The following is a 14,537-nucleotide window of genomic DNA, read 5'->3' on the forward strand; positions in this document are numbered from 1 at the left end:
GTACAAAAGAAAGATTAAAAATTTAAAAAGGAACTCGGCAATCAAAGACTTCGCCTGTTTACCAAAAACATCACCTCTTGCATATTAAGTATAAGAGGCCCTGCCTGCCCAGTGACATTAGTTTAACGGCCGCGGTATCATGACCGTGCAAAGGTAGCGTAATCACCTGTCTTTTAATTAAAGACCTGTATGAATGGCAAAACGAGAGTCTAACTGTCTCTTTAAATAAATCAGTGAAACTAATCTCCCCGTGCAGAAGCGGGAATGATACCATAAGACGAGAAGACCCTATGGAGCTTTAAATTTTACTTAACTATAATTTTATATTATCCTAAGGGAAAACCTTATACTTTTATATATTAATAAAAATTTTAGGTTGGGGCGACCACGGAATAAAGAAAAACTTCCGAGATGAGATTTATAGAAGGACACTTCACAAAATAGAAAAATCTAACATATTGACCCAATAATTGATCAACGAACCAAGTTACCCTAGGGATAACAGCGCAATCTTCTCCAAGAGTTCTTATCGACGAGTAGGTTTACGACCTCGATGTTGGATCAGGACACCCAAATGGTGCAGCAGCTATTAAAGGTTCGTTTGTTCAACGATTAAAGTCCTACGTGATCTGAGTTCAGACCGGAGTAATCCAGGTCAGTTTCTATCTATGTTTAACTTCCCCTAGTACGAAAGGGCCGGGGAAGTTGGGCCAATGAAATATTAAGCCCATAACAACTATTGAAAACAACTAAAATAGACTGTAGACAATACAGCCTAATATAAAGGCTTGCTTGAGTGGCAGAGTTCGGTAATAGCAAAAGATCTAAAATCTTTCTACCAGAGGTTCAAATCCTCTCTTAAGCTATGACCTATTTTGTAACCCAATTCATTAATCCTCTAATATATATTATTCCAGTACTATTAGCTGTAGCATTTTTAACTTTAGTAGAACGTAAAGTTTTAGGATATATACAACTTCGAAAAGGACCTAATATTGTAGGCCCAATTGGTCTGCTTCAACCAATTGCTGATGGCTTAAAACTATTTATTAAAGAACCAATTCGCCCCTCTACTTCCTCACAAATTCTATTTATACTAATACCAATAATAGCCCTAACTTTATCACTAGCAATTTGGATACCACTCCCAATACCCTTTACCATATCAAATCTAAATCTAACAATTCTATTTTTACTTGCTTTATCAAGCTTAACTGTATATTCTATCTTAGGCTCAGGTTGAGCCTCAAATTCCAAATATGCACTAATTGGGGCATTACGAGCAGTAGCACAAACAATTTCATATGAAGTTACATTAGGTTTAATTATTCTATGTTTAGTTTTAATAACAGGTAACTTTAACCTAAATAACTTTAACTTAACACAAGAATTTATATGATTTATTATTCCGGCCTGACCTATAGCAGCAATATGATTTATTTCTACACTTGCTGAAACTAACCGAGCCCCATTTGATTTAACAGAAGGTGAATCAGAATTAGTTTCAGGATTTAACGTAGAATATGCAGGAGGTCCTTTTGCCTTATTTTTCTTAGCAGAATATTCAAATATTCTTCTTATAAATACACTATCAACAATCTTATTCCTAGGAACAACTAACAATCTATCACAACCAGAACTCTCAACAATACTACTTATTTTAAAAGCGACAACATTATCAATCTTATTCTTATGAATTCGAGCATCATATCCACGATTTCGATATGATCAATTAATACATTTAATTTGAAAAAATTTTTTACCATTAACACTAGCTATAACCCTTCTTCACATCTCATTACCAATTTTTATATACGGAAACCCACCAATATAATAAGATACGTGCCCGAAAGATAGGGATTACTTTGATAGAGTAAAAAATAGAGGTTCAAACCCTCTCATATCTTAAAAAAATAGGATTTGAACCTATACCCAGAGGATCAAAACCCCTTGTGCACCCTTTACACCATTTTTTATAAGTAAAATAAGCTAAATAAGCTTTTGGGCCCATACCCCAAATATGTTGGTTAAACCCCTTCTTTTACTAATGAGCCCATATGCATTATCTATTATTATTTCAAGCTTAGCAACAGGAACCATATTAACACTAGCTAGCAATCATTGATTTATAGCATGAATAGGATTAGAATTAAATACATTAGCTATTATTCCCTTAATAACAAAAACCCACCACCCACGAGCAACAGAAGCAGCTACGAAATATTTTTTAATACAAGCACTAGCTTCAGCAATAATCTTATTTTCATCAACAATAAATGCATGGTTTATAGGGGAATGAGAAATTACTAATATATCACACCCAATTTCAACCACTATACTTACAATCGGACTAGCAATAAAACTAGGAATTGCACCGTTCCATATATGATTCCCTGATGTTTTACAAGGATTAAATCTACTTACATGTTTAATTTTATCAACATGACAAAAAATTGCACCAATAATTCTTATAATTCAAATTTATCCACAATTAAACACAAACTTATTAATTGTAATAGCTATTTTATCCACCACTATTGGAGGATGAGGAGGACTAAATCAAACCCAACTCCGAAAAATTATAGCTTATTCATCAATTGCACATCTTGGTTGAATAACATTAGTCTTATGTTTTATACCTTCCTTAACCCTACTAAACCTAGCTGTATATATAACAATAACTACCGTAATATTTTTAATATTTATGAATATAATATCAACTACTATTAATAAAATAGCTATATCATGATTAAAGAACCCAGTAATAGCTGCATCAATAATAATTGTATTAATATCATTAGGCGGTCTCCCACCAACAACCGGATTTATACCAAAATGATTAATTATTCAAGAAATGACTAAACAAAATTTAATTGCTATTACAACAATTATTGCTCTATCATCACTATTAAGCTTATTTTTTTATCTTCGAATATCATATTCAATCTCTCTAACAACTTCCCCTAATATCTCAAACACTTTCTCAATTTGACGACAAAATAATAAAAATCAAATATTTCTATCAATAACAATTATCCTATCTACATTAATACTTCCGATTACCCCAACATTAATTAATATTTTAAACTAAGGATTTAAGATAATCAGACTAAAGACCTTCAAAGCCTTAAGTAGAAGTTTAAACCTTCTAATCCTTGTATAAGACCTGCAGGATTTTACCCCACATTAAATGAATGCAAATCAAACACTTTAATTAAGCTAAGGCCTTTCTAGATTAGAAGGCTTTTATCCTACAAATTTTTAGTTAACAGCTAAACGCTAAAATCAACAAGCTTTAATCTACTTTTCCTAGCTTCTCCCGCTGGGGGGGGGGAAGCGGGAGAAGCCCCGACGAGAATTAAGTCGTTCTTTAAAATTTGCAATTTTATATGCTATACATTACAAGGCTTGATAAAAAAAGGATTTAAACCTTTATAACAGAGGCTACAACTCTGCACCTATTCGGCCATTTTACCTGTGATAATTACTCGATGATTATTTTCTACAAATCATAAAGATATTGGCACCCTTTATTTAGTATTTGGTGCTTGAGCCGGGATAGTTGGCACTGCATTAAGCCTTCTAATCCGAGCAGAATTAAGCCAACCAGGAGCCCTACTAGGGGATGATCAAATCTATAATGTTATTGTAACAGCACACGCATTTGTAATAATTTTTTTTATAGTAATACCTGTAATAATCGGGGGATTCGGAAACTGATTAGTACCATTAATAATTGGTGCACCAGATATGGCCTTCCCCCGTATAAACAATATAAGCTTTTGGCTTCTTCCTCCTTCATTCCTCCTTCTATTAGCATCCTCTGGAGTTGAGGCAGGAGCTGGAACGGGATGAACTGTATATCCCCCACTTGCAGGGAACCTAGCCCATGCCGGGGCCTCAGTCGATTTAACAATTTTTTCACTTCATTTAGCAGGTGTTTCATCTATCCTGGGTGCAATTAATTTTATTACAACCTCAATTAATATAAAACCCGCATCAATATCACAATATCAAACCCCTTTATTTGTTTGATCAGTATTAATTACAGCAGTTCTTCTATTACTTTCTCTTCCGGTTTTAGCAGCGGGAATTACAATACTGCTGACAGATCGAAACTTAAACACAACATTCTTTGATCCCGCCGGAGGGGGTGACCCTGTACTTTATCAACATCTATTTTGATTTTTTGGGCACCCAGAAGTATATATCTTAATCTTACCCGGATTTGGAATAATTTCACATATTGTGACTTATTATTCTGCAAAAAAAGAACCATTTGGTTACATAGGAATAGTATGAGCTATAATATCTATCGGGCTTCTAGGGTTTATCGTATGGGCACATCATATATTTACAGTAGATTTAAATGTTGATACACGAGCATATTTTACATCCGCTACAATAATTATTGCCATCCCAACTGGTGTAAAAGTATTTAGCTGATTAGCAACTATACACGGCGGAGCAATTAAATGAGATGCAGCAATGCTATGAGCTTTAGGTTTTATTTTTTTATTTACAGTAGGGGGCCTTACAGGAATCGTGCTAGCTAATTCATCTTTAGATATTGTTCTGCATGATACATATTACGTAGTAGCCCATTTCCACTATGTTTTATCAATAGGTGCTGTATTTGCTATTATAGGAGGATTTGTACACTGATTTCCACTATTTTCAGGATATACACTTCACTCAACTTGATCAAAAATCCATTTTGGGGTTATATTCATTGGTGTAAACTTAACTTTCTTCCCACAACATTTTTTAGGATTAGCCGGAATACCACGACGATATTCAGATTACCCTGATGCATATACGCTATGAAATACCGTTTCATCAATCGGTTCGCTAATTTCTCTTGTTGCAGTAATTATAATAATATTTATTATTTGAGAAGCTTTTGCATCTAAACGAGAAGTCTTATCAACGGAATTAACATCAACTAACATCGAATGACTACATAATTGCCCTCCTCCTTATCACACATTTGAAGAACCATCTTTTGTGCAATCGCGAATTTAACAAGAAAGGAGGGAATTGAACCCCCTTAAATTAATTTCAAGTTAACCACAAACCAATCTGTCACTTTCTTGAGATATTAGTAAAACCATTACAATTCCTTGTCAAGGGGTTATTACTAGTTAAAATCTTGTATATCTTTAATGGCACACCCATCACAATTAGGTTTTCAAGACGCAGCCTCACCAATTATGGAGGAGCTACTTCATTTTCACGATCATGCCTTAATGGCCGTGTTCTTAATTAGCACCTTAGTCCTTTACATTATTACAGTAATAATAACTACAAAACTAACTAACACTAATGCTATAGATGCACAAGAAATTGAAATAGTATGAACTATTATACCAGCCGAAGTTTTAATTGTAATTGCCTTACCTTCACTACGAATTTTATACTTAATAGATGAAATTAATGACCCTCACTTAACTGTTAAAGCAATTGGACATCAATGATATTGAAGTTATGAATACACAAATTACGATGACTTAGTGTTTGACTCATATATACTTCCAACACAAAACTTAAATCCGGGGGAATTTCGGCTTCTGGAAGTAGATAACCGAATAGTTGTACCTATAGAGTCCCCAATTCGAATATTAATTTCAGCGGAAGATGTCCTTCACTCATGAGCTATACCATCAATAGGAATTAAAACAGATGCAATTCCAGGTCGACTAAATCAAACAACTTTTATTGCTTCCCGACCAGGTGTTTTCTATGGTCAATGTTCAGAAATTTGCGGAGCAAACCATAGCTTTATACCAATTGTAGTTGAAACCACACCATTAGGACATTTCCAAAACTGATCCTCTTCAATACAAGAATACATTAAGAAGCTTTCACGGATAAAGCAATAGCCTTTTAAGCTATATTTCGGTGACTTCCAACCACCCTTAATGACATGCCACAACTAAACCCTGGCCCCTGATTTGCAATCCTAATCATATCTTGATTTATTTATTTATTTATTTTAATATCTAAAACTAATAACTTTAAATATAACAATGAACCCAATATACAAAATGTAAAAAAAATAAAACCACAATCTTGAAATTGACCATGAACCTAAGCTTTTTTGACCAATTCATAAGCCCAACTATGTTAGGTATCCCATTAATTTTACTAGCAATAACTATTCCATGATTATTATATGCTTCACCAACAGATCGATGATTAAACAACCGCCTTACCACCCTGCAAGCGTGATTTTTAGCTTCCTTTACAAAGCAACTAATACTTCCTCTCAGCATTAAAGGGTATAAATGAGCTTTACCATTGACTTCCCTAATAATCTTTTTAATTACAATGAATTTATTAGGGTTATTACCTTATACTTTTACCCCTACAACTCAACTTTCATTAAACTTAGGATTAGCTGTTCCATTCTGACTAGCTACAGTACTAATTGGATTACGAAATCAACCAACTGCAGCACTAGGACACTTACTTCCTGAAGGCACCCCAACACTATTAATTCCAATTTTAATTATTATTGAAACAATTAGCTTATTTATTCGCCCATTAGCTTTAGGAGTTCGTCTTACTGCTAACCTTACAGCTGGTCATCTTCTTATTCAACTTATCTCTACAGCAGTATTTGTTTTAATACCTATAATACCAACAACAGCTATTATTACTGCTATTGTATTATTTCTTTTAACTCTTTTAGAAATTGCCGTAGCAATAATTCAAGCTTATGTCTTTGTACTTCTATTAAGTCTTTATCTTCAAGAAAACACATAATGGCACACCAAGCTCACGCTTATCACATAGTCGACCCAAGCCCATGACCACTTACAGGGGCAATCGCTGCACTACTATTAACATCAGGTTTAGCAATATGATTTCATTTTGGATCAATAGTATTAATAATATTAGGATTAATAATTACACTACTAACAATAGTTCAATGATGACGAGATATTATTCGAGAAGGGACATTCCAAGGACATCATACATTACCAGTTCAAAAAGGATTACGATACGGTATAATTTTATTTATTACATCTGAAGTATTCTTTTTTTTAGGATTCTTTTGAGCTTTTTATAATTCTAGCTTAGCACCAACACCAGAATTAGGCGAATGTTGACCTCCAACCGGAATCACCCCATTAGACCCATTTGAAGTCCCTTTATTAAATACAGCAGTATTACTAGCCTCTGGGGTTACGGTAACTTGAGCACATCATAGCATCATACAAAATGATCGAAAAGAAGCTATTCAATCACTAGCATTAACAGTTTTATTAGGTTTATATTTTACCCTTCTTCAAGCAATAGAGTACTATGAAGCCCCATTTACTATTGCTGACGGAGTTTATGGATCAACATTCTTTGTAGCAACTGGCTTCCACGGCCTTCACGTTATTATCGGATCATTATTCCTATCTGTTTGCCTATTTCGTCAAATTAACTACCACTTTACATCTAACCACCATTTTGGGTTTGAAGCAGCTGCCTGATATTGACATTTCGTTGATGTTGTTTGATTATTCCTTTACGTCTCAATCTACTGATGAGGATCATATCTTTTTAGTATAATCAATACTTATGACTTCCAATCATTTAATCTTAGTTTAAACCTAAGGAAAGATAATGAATTTATTAATATTAATATTTATTTTTTCCTCTATATTATCTTTAATTCTTATTATAATTGGGTTTTGAATCCCAATATCTAACCCAGATACAGAAAAACTTTCACCATACGAATGCGGATTTGACCCGTTGGGTTCAGCCCGCCTACCGTTTTCCATTCGATTTTTTCTAGTAGCTATTCTGTTTCTACTATTTGATTTAGAAATTGCCCTTCTTCTTCCAACTCCATGGGCATTACAACTGAACCCAACAAACACTCTAACATGGACAACTTTAATTCTAGCTTTATTAACGGTAGGTTTAATTTATGAATGAATCCAAGGAGGCTTAGACTGAGCTGAATAGACACTTAATCTAATTAAGAATATTAATTTCGACTTAATAAATTTTGGTTTAATCCCAAAAGCGTCTAATGTCACCAACTATTTTTACACTTATGGCTGCTTTTATTATAAGCTCAATCGGATTAATACTTCACCGAACCCATTTTTTATCTACACTTATCTGCTTAGAAGGAATAATACTTTCACTTTTTATTATTATTTCTATTTGATCTAATCAACTTATATCAACATCTATTTTTCCACTTCCAATATTTTTATTAACATTTTCAGCATGTGAAGCTAGCGCAGGCCTAGCATTAATAGTAGCGGCAACACGAACACACGGAACAGACCACTTAAAAAACTTAAATCTTTTACAATGCTAAAAATTATTATACCAACAATAATATTAATTTTAACAGTATGATGTACAAACAAAAAATGACTTTGAACACATACAATTGCTAACTCAATAATCATTGCCTTCATTAGCCTAATAATATTTAATTTACCATTAGAAATTATACTCCAAACTAACAAATTTCTTGGCCTAGATTTTATTTCATCTCCATTATTAATCTTAACATGCTGACTTCTCCCATTAATAATTTTAGCAAGCCAAAAACACTTAAAAGAAAACCCCCAAACCCGTCAACGAATATATATTTCTATATTTCTTATCTTACAAATTTCTCTTATCTTAGCATTTACTTCAACAGAGTTAATTCTATTTTATATTGCTTTCGAAACTACACTTATCCCAACACTAATTATCATCACGCGATGAGGAAATCAATCAGAACGATTAAGCGCTGGAACATATTTTCTTTTTTATACACTAGCCGGCTCATTACCTCTTCTCATTGCACTACTAGCACTACAAAATAATTTAGGATCTCTGTCTTTATACCTTTTAGAAACAATAAAACCCGTATATTTATTTATATATACAAATAAATTCTTGTGATTTTCATGCCTACTTGCCTTTATAGTAAAAATACCCCTTTATGGGGTTCATTTATGGCTTCCTAAAGCCCATGTAGAAGCACCAATTGCCGGGTCAATAATCCTAGCAGCAGTTCTTCTTAAACTGGGGGGATATGGAATCATTCGTATTACTATGCTACTAACACCACAAAAGGAATTATACTACCCATTTATAATTCTAGCACTATGAGGCGTAATTATAACCAGTTTAATTTGCATACGACAAACAGACTTAAAATCACTAATCGCCTACTCATCTGTTAGTCACATGGGACTTGTCATTTCAGCCGCAATTATTCAAACCCCATGAAGCCTTACAGGAGCAGTAATTTTAATGATTTCACACGGACTAATTTCATCAGCCCTATTTTGTTTAGCTAATATAAATTATGAACGTTCACATAGCCGAACTCTTCTTCTGGTTCGAGGAATACAAACAATTCTTCCACTGATAGGAATATGATGATTAATAGTTAACTTATCAAACATAGCGCTTCCACCATCTATAAACCTATGAGGTGAATTAACTATTATAGTTTCACTCTTTAACTGATCAAAATGAACAATTCTATTTACAGGCTTAGGAACTTTAATTACTGCAACCTATACCTTATATATATATCAAATAACTCAACGCGGACCCACACCAGCCCATCTTAATAAAATATCCCCTAACTACACCCGAGAACATTGCCTTATATCACTTCATATGCTTCCAATACTATTAATAATTCTTAAACCTGAGCTTGTCTCCGGGAACTTTACATGTTTATTTAATTTAAACAAAATATTAGATTGTGATTCTAATCATGAGAGTTAAAATCTTTCAATAAACCGAGAAGAGTTAAAGAAACAAGAGAAACTGCTAATATCTTAATCTGTAGTTAAAATCCACAGTCTACTCAACTTTTAAAGGATAATAGTTATCCATTGGTTTTAGGTATCAAAAATTCTTGGTGCAACCCCAAGTAAAAGTAATGGACCTAAATTTATTATTTAACTCCTCTTTCGTTCTAACTTTGACATTATTAACTATCCCCCTCTTTCTAAAAAAAGAAAATTGACCAAACTTTGTTAAATCTTCTGTTAAATATGCTTTTATATCTAGTTTATTGCCAATAATAATTTTTTTAAATGTAGGATTAGAATCAACAACAACTAACTTTAACTGAATATTCATTTACAATTTTAACATTACATCAAGCATTAAACTAGACCAGTACTCCCTTGTATTCCTCCCAATTGCATTATTTGTAACTTGATCAATTCTAGAGTTTTCAATTTGATATATACATCATGATCCTAATATTTCTCGATTTTTTAAATATTTACTAGTATTTTTATTTGCTATATTAATTCTAATTACCGCAAACAATATATTTCAATTATTTATCGGTTGGGAAGGAGTTGGAATCATGTCCTTTTTATTAATCGGATGATGATATGGTCGATCAGATGCTAACACAGCTGCCATTCAAGCAGTAGTGTATAACCGTGTGGGTGATATCGGACTTATCATTAGCATAGCCTGATTATCAATAAACTCCAACTCATGAGAACTTCAACAAATATTTACAACCTATGATAAAGAATCAATATTACCTATTTTAGGGTTAATCTTGGCCGCAACTGGTAAATCTGCCCAATTTGGACTACACCCATGACTTCCTGCTGCTATAGAAGGACCAACTCCTGTATCAGCTCTACTACACTCAAGTACAATAGTTGTAGCAGGAATTTTTATCCTAATTCGATTTCAACCACTTATTGAACAAAATAAACTTGCTTTAACAACCTGTCTATGTTTAGGTGCTCTAACTACTATATTTACAGCAATTTGTGCCTTAACACAAAATGACATCAAAAAAATTATCGCATTCTCAACATCTAGCCAATTAGGTTTAATAATAGTAACAATTGGCCTAAACCAGCCCCAACTGGCATTTTTCCATATCTCAACACATGCCTTTTTTAAAGCAATACTATTCCTATGCTCAGGTTCAATTATTCACAACCTAAATGATGAACAAGACATCCGAAAAATGGGCGGACTACAAAACTCTATTCCCATTACAACATCCTGTTTAACAATTGGTAGTCTAGCCCTAGTAGGGACTCCATTTTTAGCCGGATTTTTCTCTAAAGATGCAATTATTGAATCAATAAATACATCCTATTTAAACTCATGGGCTTTAACTCTCACATTAATTGCAACCTCCTTTACAATAATTTATAGTTTTCGAATTATTTTCTATGTTCAAATAAAATATCCACGATCGCTTCCCATTCAACCAATCAATGAAAATAATAAATTATTAATTAACCCGATTATACGTTTAGCTTGAGGAAGTATAATTGCAGGACTACTAATTATTAATTCCTCATCCCCCATAAAAGAACAACTTCTTACTATACCACTTTTCTCTAAAATAGCTGCACTTCTAGTAACAATTATCGGACTTCTATTAGCATTAGACCTATCAAAAATTATAACGAAACAAAATATTCACTCTTTTTCTAATAATTTAGCATTCTACCCAGCAGTAATTCACCGTATTTTACCAGATATAAATCTTTCATTAGGTCAAAATATCTCAACCCATATCACTGATATAACATGATATGAAAAAACAGGACCAAAATATATAACAGCCCAATTTCTACCCCCTATCAAAGCCATCACTAATTCTCAATCAGGTTTAATCAAAACTTATATAACCCTCTTCTTAATTTCCATACTACTTATAATTATATTAGCATCTTACTGCACGTAAAGACCCCCGAGATAAACCACGAGTAACCTCTAATACAACAAACAAGGTTAAAAAAAGTACTCAACCAGATACTACTAAAAACCCCCAACCAAATGTATATATCAAACCAACCCCACCATAATCATACCCAACAGAATCTAAATCTATATCACTAAAGAATAAAAAATCTACAGAAAAACTTAAATTGAAATAATACCCTAAAATAATTAAAGAAAGAATATAGAAACAAACATGAAATAAAACAGAAATATTCCCTCATGCCTCAGGATACGGCTCAGCTGCTAAAGAAGCAGAATATGCAAAAACAACTAACATCCCGCCTAAATAAATTAAAAGTAAAATTAATGATAAAAAAGAAACACCTGCCTCTACTAACATACAACAACCACAAATAGCAGCTAAAACTAACCCAAAAGCCGCAAAATAGGGTGAAGGATTAGATGCAACTGCAATCATACCAATTATTATACCAATTATTACTAAAAACCCAAAATACATTATTTTTATTCAGAGTTTAACTGAAACCCTTGACCTGAAAAAATCAATGTTGTATTCAACTATAAAAACTAATGGCCCACATCATACGAAAAACACACCCTTTAATAAAAATTATTAACAACTCATTTATTGATTTACCAACCCCCTCAAACATCTCATATTGATGAAATTTTGGATCTCTATTAGGATTATGCTTAATTACACAAATCTTAACAGGATTATTTTTAGCTATACATTATACAGCAGATACATCATCAGCATTCTCATCCGTAGCCCACATTTGCCGAGATGTAAATTATGGTTGACTTATACGAAATATTCACGCAAACGGCGCTTCATTCTTTTTTATCTGTATCTTTCTTCATATTGGTCGAGGAATATATTACGGCTCATATATGTTCAAAGAAACATGAAACATTGGAGTAATTTTATTATTTCTAGTTATAGCAACAGCTTTTGTTGGATATGTTCTTCCATGAGGACAAATATCATTTTGGGGGGCAACAGTAATTACTAATTTACTTTCAGCAATTCCTTATATGGGAGACACCTTAGTTCAATGAATCTGAGGGGGATTTTCAGTTGATAAGGCTACCCTAACCCGATTCTTTGCTTTCCATTTCTTATTCCCATTTCTAATTGCAGGAACAAGTATTATTCATCTCCTATTTCTTCACGAAACAGGATCCAATAATCCAACAGGGATAACTTCAAACCAAGATAAAATTTCATTCCACCCATATTTCTCTTATAAAGATGCTCTAGGTTTTATACTAATATTTATTTTGCTAATATTCCTATCTCTTTTTTCTCCAAATCTACTAGGAGACCCTGAAAACTTTTCACCAGCAAACCCATTAATTACCCCACCACATATTCAACCAGAATGATATTTCCTATTTGCTTATGCAATCCTACGCTCTATTCCAAATAAACTAGGAGGAGTAATTGCCCTACTTATATCAATTCTTATTCTAATATTAATTCCAATACTTCACACCTCTAAACAACGAAGCATAATATTTCGCCCATTAACACAAATTATATTCTGAATTCTAGTAGCTAATACTATAATCCTAACGTGAATTGGAGGACAACCAGTTGAACCGCCATTTATTGAAATTGGACAAATTTCTTCTATCCTTTATTTTTCACTTTTCATTATTATTATTCCAATAATCGGAATTTTAGAAAATAAAATAATGAAATGATACCATGATAGTTTAATTAAAACATCGACCTTGTAAGTCGAAAACCGAAGACTAAGAATCTTCTCAAGGTATTATAAAACTTACCGGGCTATGCTACGATTCCAGGCATACCCACTCCTAACCAAGTACTACTTAAAATCAGTAAACTGCCACTCCCCCCCTACTACCCTATATGAAAATAATTAAAAAAGCTCCTACGCTTGTTTTTTTGACCGCCCTCTACCTCTTTTTACAAAGGCTATCAACTCGAATTTTCTATTGCTTTATTTTATCAAAAAAAACATAAAAATTTTTGTATCAAAAAATATCATTCAAGAGGGGAGGATTTTCACCCCCACCGCTGGCACCCAAAGCCAAAATTCTTGGAATCAAACTACCTCTTGTCCTGGTTTTCCTAATGTACGAGTAACGTGGCAACATATTATGCCTATCGTACATCCAACTATCTGCCACACGACTATTTTTTAGTACTCTTCGGAGTGTCAGCCAAACACTTAGGGCGAGAAACCACCAACCCGCTCCTGACGATACGATGACCAGATCTGAGGACTTTTATTGTAGAGTGCCTTACTTCCCTTGAGGCGCCACTGGTTAAAATCTATGGACACGACTCGAAGATTCATTCATCAATTGGATCGAACGGGTACCTGGCGGCTGCTTAATAACTAATCAGCCCATGATCCCTCAGCCTCCTCTAAGCACATCTGGTAGTTTTTTATTTTTCTGTGTGGTCAACCAACATTACGGTAATATGTCTGGTACTACACGATCTAAAGCTGAACATAACATGCAATTGTTTTATCTGGACCAAATAGAATGAGTAAATTATATGAATGATTATAAGACATATTCAATAATTTCTAAGAGTTTTATTGATAACGTATTTTTATATTTTTCCCCCGGAGCTTGAATTATCAATATTTAAGATTTTGAACATGAACTAATTTTTCATCCTTTAGGTTAACCCCCCTACCCCCTTAACAAATCTAATCAACACGTTTTTTACCTTGGCCAACCCCCAAAACTGAGGTAAAATATTTTGCTACGACACTGGAATAATCAATAAAGTTTTTTTGAGTGAAATTAAAAAATTTGCGCAATATATAGTATTACATACTATA

General features: G+C 33.3%; 13 protein-coding genes across 13 annotated transcripts, besides 23 other annotated features; 12 read left to right on the top strand and 1 right to left on the bottom strand. All coding sequences in view use genetic code 2, as the record gives it.

Annotated features, from left to right (window-relative positions):
* Positions 1 to 790, top strand: part of an rRNA (16S ribosomal RNA) that runs on past the window's edge.
* Positions 791 to 865, top strand: a tRNA (tRNA-Leu).
* Positions 866 to 1,834, top strand: ND1 (NADH dehydrogenase subunit 1). The gene has a single exon. The coding sequence runs from the start codon at positions 866 to 868 to the stop codon at positions 1,832 to 1,834; it is 969 nt and encodes a 322-aa protein (NP_990976.1).
* Positions 1,835 to 1,908, top strand: a tRNA (tRNA-Ile).
* Positions 1,907 to 1,976, bottom strand: a tRNA (tRNA-Gln).
* Positions 1,977 to 1,978: 2 nt separating this feature from the next.
* Positions 1,979 to 2,047, top strand: a tRNA (tRNA-Met).
* ND2 (NADH dehydrogenase subunit 2) lies at positions 2,048 to 3,091 on the top strand. The gene has a single exon. The coding sequence runs from the start codon at positions 2,048 to 2,050 to the stop codon at positions 3,089 to 3,091; it is 1,044 nt and encodes a 347-aa protein (NP_990977.1).
* Positions 3,091 to 3,158, top strand: a tRNA (tRNA-Trp).
* Positions 3,159 to 3,160: 2 nt separating this feature from the next.
* Positions 3,161 to 3,230, bottom strand: a tRNA (tRNA-Ala).
* Positions 3,231 to 3,303, bottom strand: a tRNA (tRNA-Asn).
* Positions 3,304 to 3,312: 9 nt separating this feature from the next.
* Positions 3,313 to 3,347: an origin of replication.
* Positions 3,344 to 3,409, bottom strand: a tRNA (tRNA-Cys).
* Positions 3,410 to 3,476, bottom strand: a tRNA (tRNA-Tyr).
* A 1-nt stretch (position 3,477) lies between these two features.
* On the top strand, positions 3,478 to 5,025 carry COX1 (cytochrome c oxidase subunit I). The gene has a single exon. The coding sequence runs from the start codon at positions 3,478 to 3,480 to the stop codon at positions 5,023 to 5,025; it is 1,548 nt and encodes a 515-aa protein (NP_990978.1).
* Positions 5,026 to 5,095, bottom strand: a tRNA (tRNA-Ser).
* Positions 5,096 to 5,165, top strand: a tRNA (tRNA-Asp).
* Positions 5,166 to 5,851, top strand: COX2 (cytochrome c oxidase subunit II). The gene has a single exon. A coding segment is annotated over exon 1 (686 nt).
* Positions 5,852 to 5,925, top strand: a tRNA (tRNA-Lys).
* Position 5,926: 1 nt separating this feature from the next.
* On the top strand, positions 5,927 to 6,094 carry ATP8 (ATP synthase F0 subunit 8). The gene has a single exon. It carries the CDS (start codon positions 5,927 to 5,929, stop codon positions 6,092 to 6,094), a length of 168 nt encoding a protein of 55 aa, NP_990980.1.
* On the top strand, positions 6,085 to 6,768 carry ATP6 (ATP synthase F0 subunit 6). Its single transcript has one exon. It carries the CDS (start codon positions 6,085 to 6,087, stop codon positions 6,766 to 6,768), a length of 684 nt encoding a protein of 227 aa, NP_990981.1.
* COX3 (cytochrome c oxidase subunit III) lies at positions 6,768 to 7,551 on the top strand. Its single transcript has one exon. A coding segment is annotated over exon 1 (784 nt).
* Positions 7,552 to 7,620, top strand: a tRNA (tRNA-Gly).
* Positions 7,621 to 7,968, top strand: ND3 (NADH dehydrogenase subunit 3). The gene has a single exon. It carries the CDS (start codon positions 7,621 to 7,623, stop codon positions 7,966 to 7,968), a length of 348 nt encoding a protein of 115 aa, NP_990983.1.
* Positions 7,967 to 8,035, top strand: a tRNA (tRNA-Arg).
* Positions 8,036 to 8,332, top strand: ND4L (NADH dehydrogenase subunit 4L). Its single transcript has one exon. It carries the CDS (start codon positions 8,036 to 8,038, stop codon positions 8,330 to 8,332), a length of 297 nt encoding a protein of 98 aa, NP_990984.1.
* Positions 8,326 to 9,700, top strand: ND4 (NADH dehydrogenase subunit 4). Its single transcript has one exon. A coding segment is annotated over exon 1 (1,375 nt).
* Positions 9,701 to 9,769, top strand: a tRNA (tRNA-His).
* A 10-nt stretch (positions 9,770 to 9,779) lies between these two features.
* Positions 9,780 to 9,838, top strand: a tRNA (tRNA-Ser).
* Positions 9,839 to 9,910, top strand: a tRNA (tRNA-Leu).
* ND5 (NADH dehydrogenase subunit 5) lies at positions 9,911 to 11,707 on the top strand. Its single transcript has one exon. It carries the CDS (start codon positions 9,911 to 9,913, stop codon positions 11,705 to 11,707), a length of 1,797 nt encoding a protein of 598 aa, NP_990986.1.
* ND6 (NADH dehydrogenase subunit 6) lies at positions 11,693 to 12,208 on the bottom strand. The gene has a single exon. The coding sequence runs from the start codon at positions 12,206 to 12,208 to the stop codon at positions 11,693 to 11,695; it is 516 nt and encodes a 171-aa protein (NP_990987.1).
* A 3-nt stretch (positions 12,209 to 12,211) lies between these two features.
* Positions 12,212 to 12,274, bottom strand: a tRNA (tRNA-Glu).
* A 2-nt stretch (positions 12,275 to 12,276) lies between these two features.
* On the top strand, positions 12,277 to 13,417 carry CYTB (cytochrome b). The gene has a single exon. A coding segment is annotated over exon 1 (1,141 nt).
* Positions 13,418 to 13,487, top strand: a tRNA (tRNA-Thr).
* A 240-nt stretch (positions 13,488 to 13,727) lies between these two features.
* Positions 13,728 to 13,799, bottom strand: a tRNA (tRNA-Pro).
* Positions 13,800 to 14,537: a D loop.

This window comes from Ambystoma mexicanum, mitochondrion, assembly GCF_040938575.1.
Source record: "Ambystoma mexicanum mitochondrion, complete genome".
NCBI lineage: Eukaryota > Metazoa > Chordata > Amphibia > Caudata > Ambystomatidae > Ambystoma > Ambystoma mexicanum.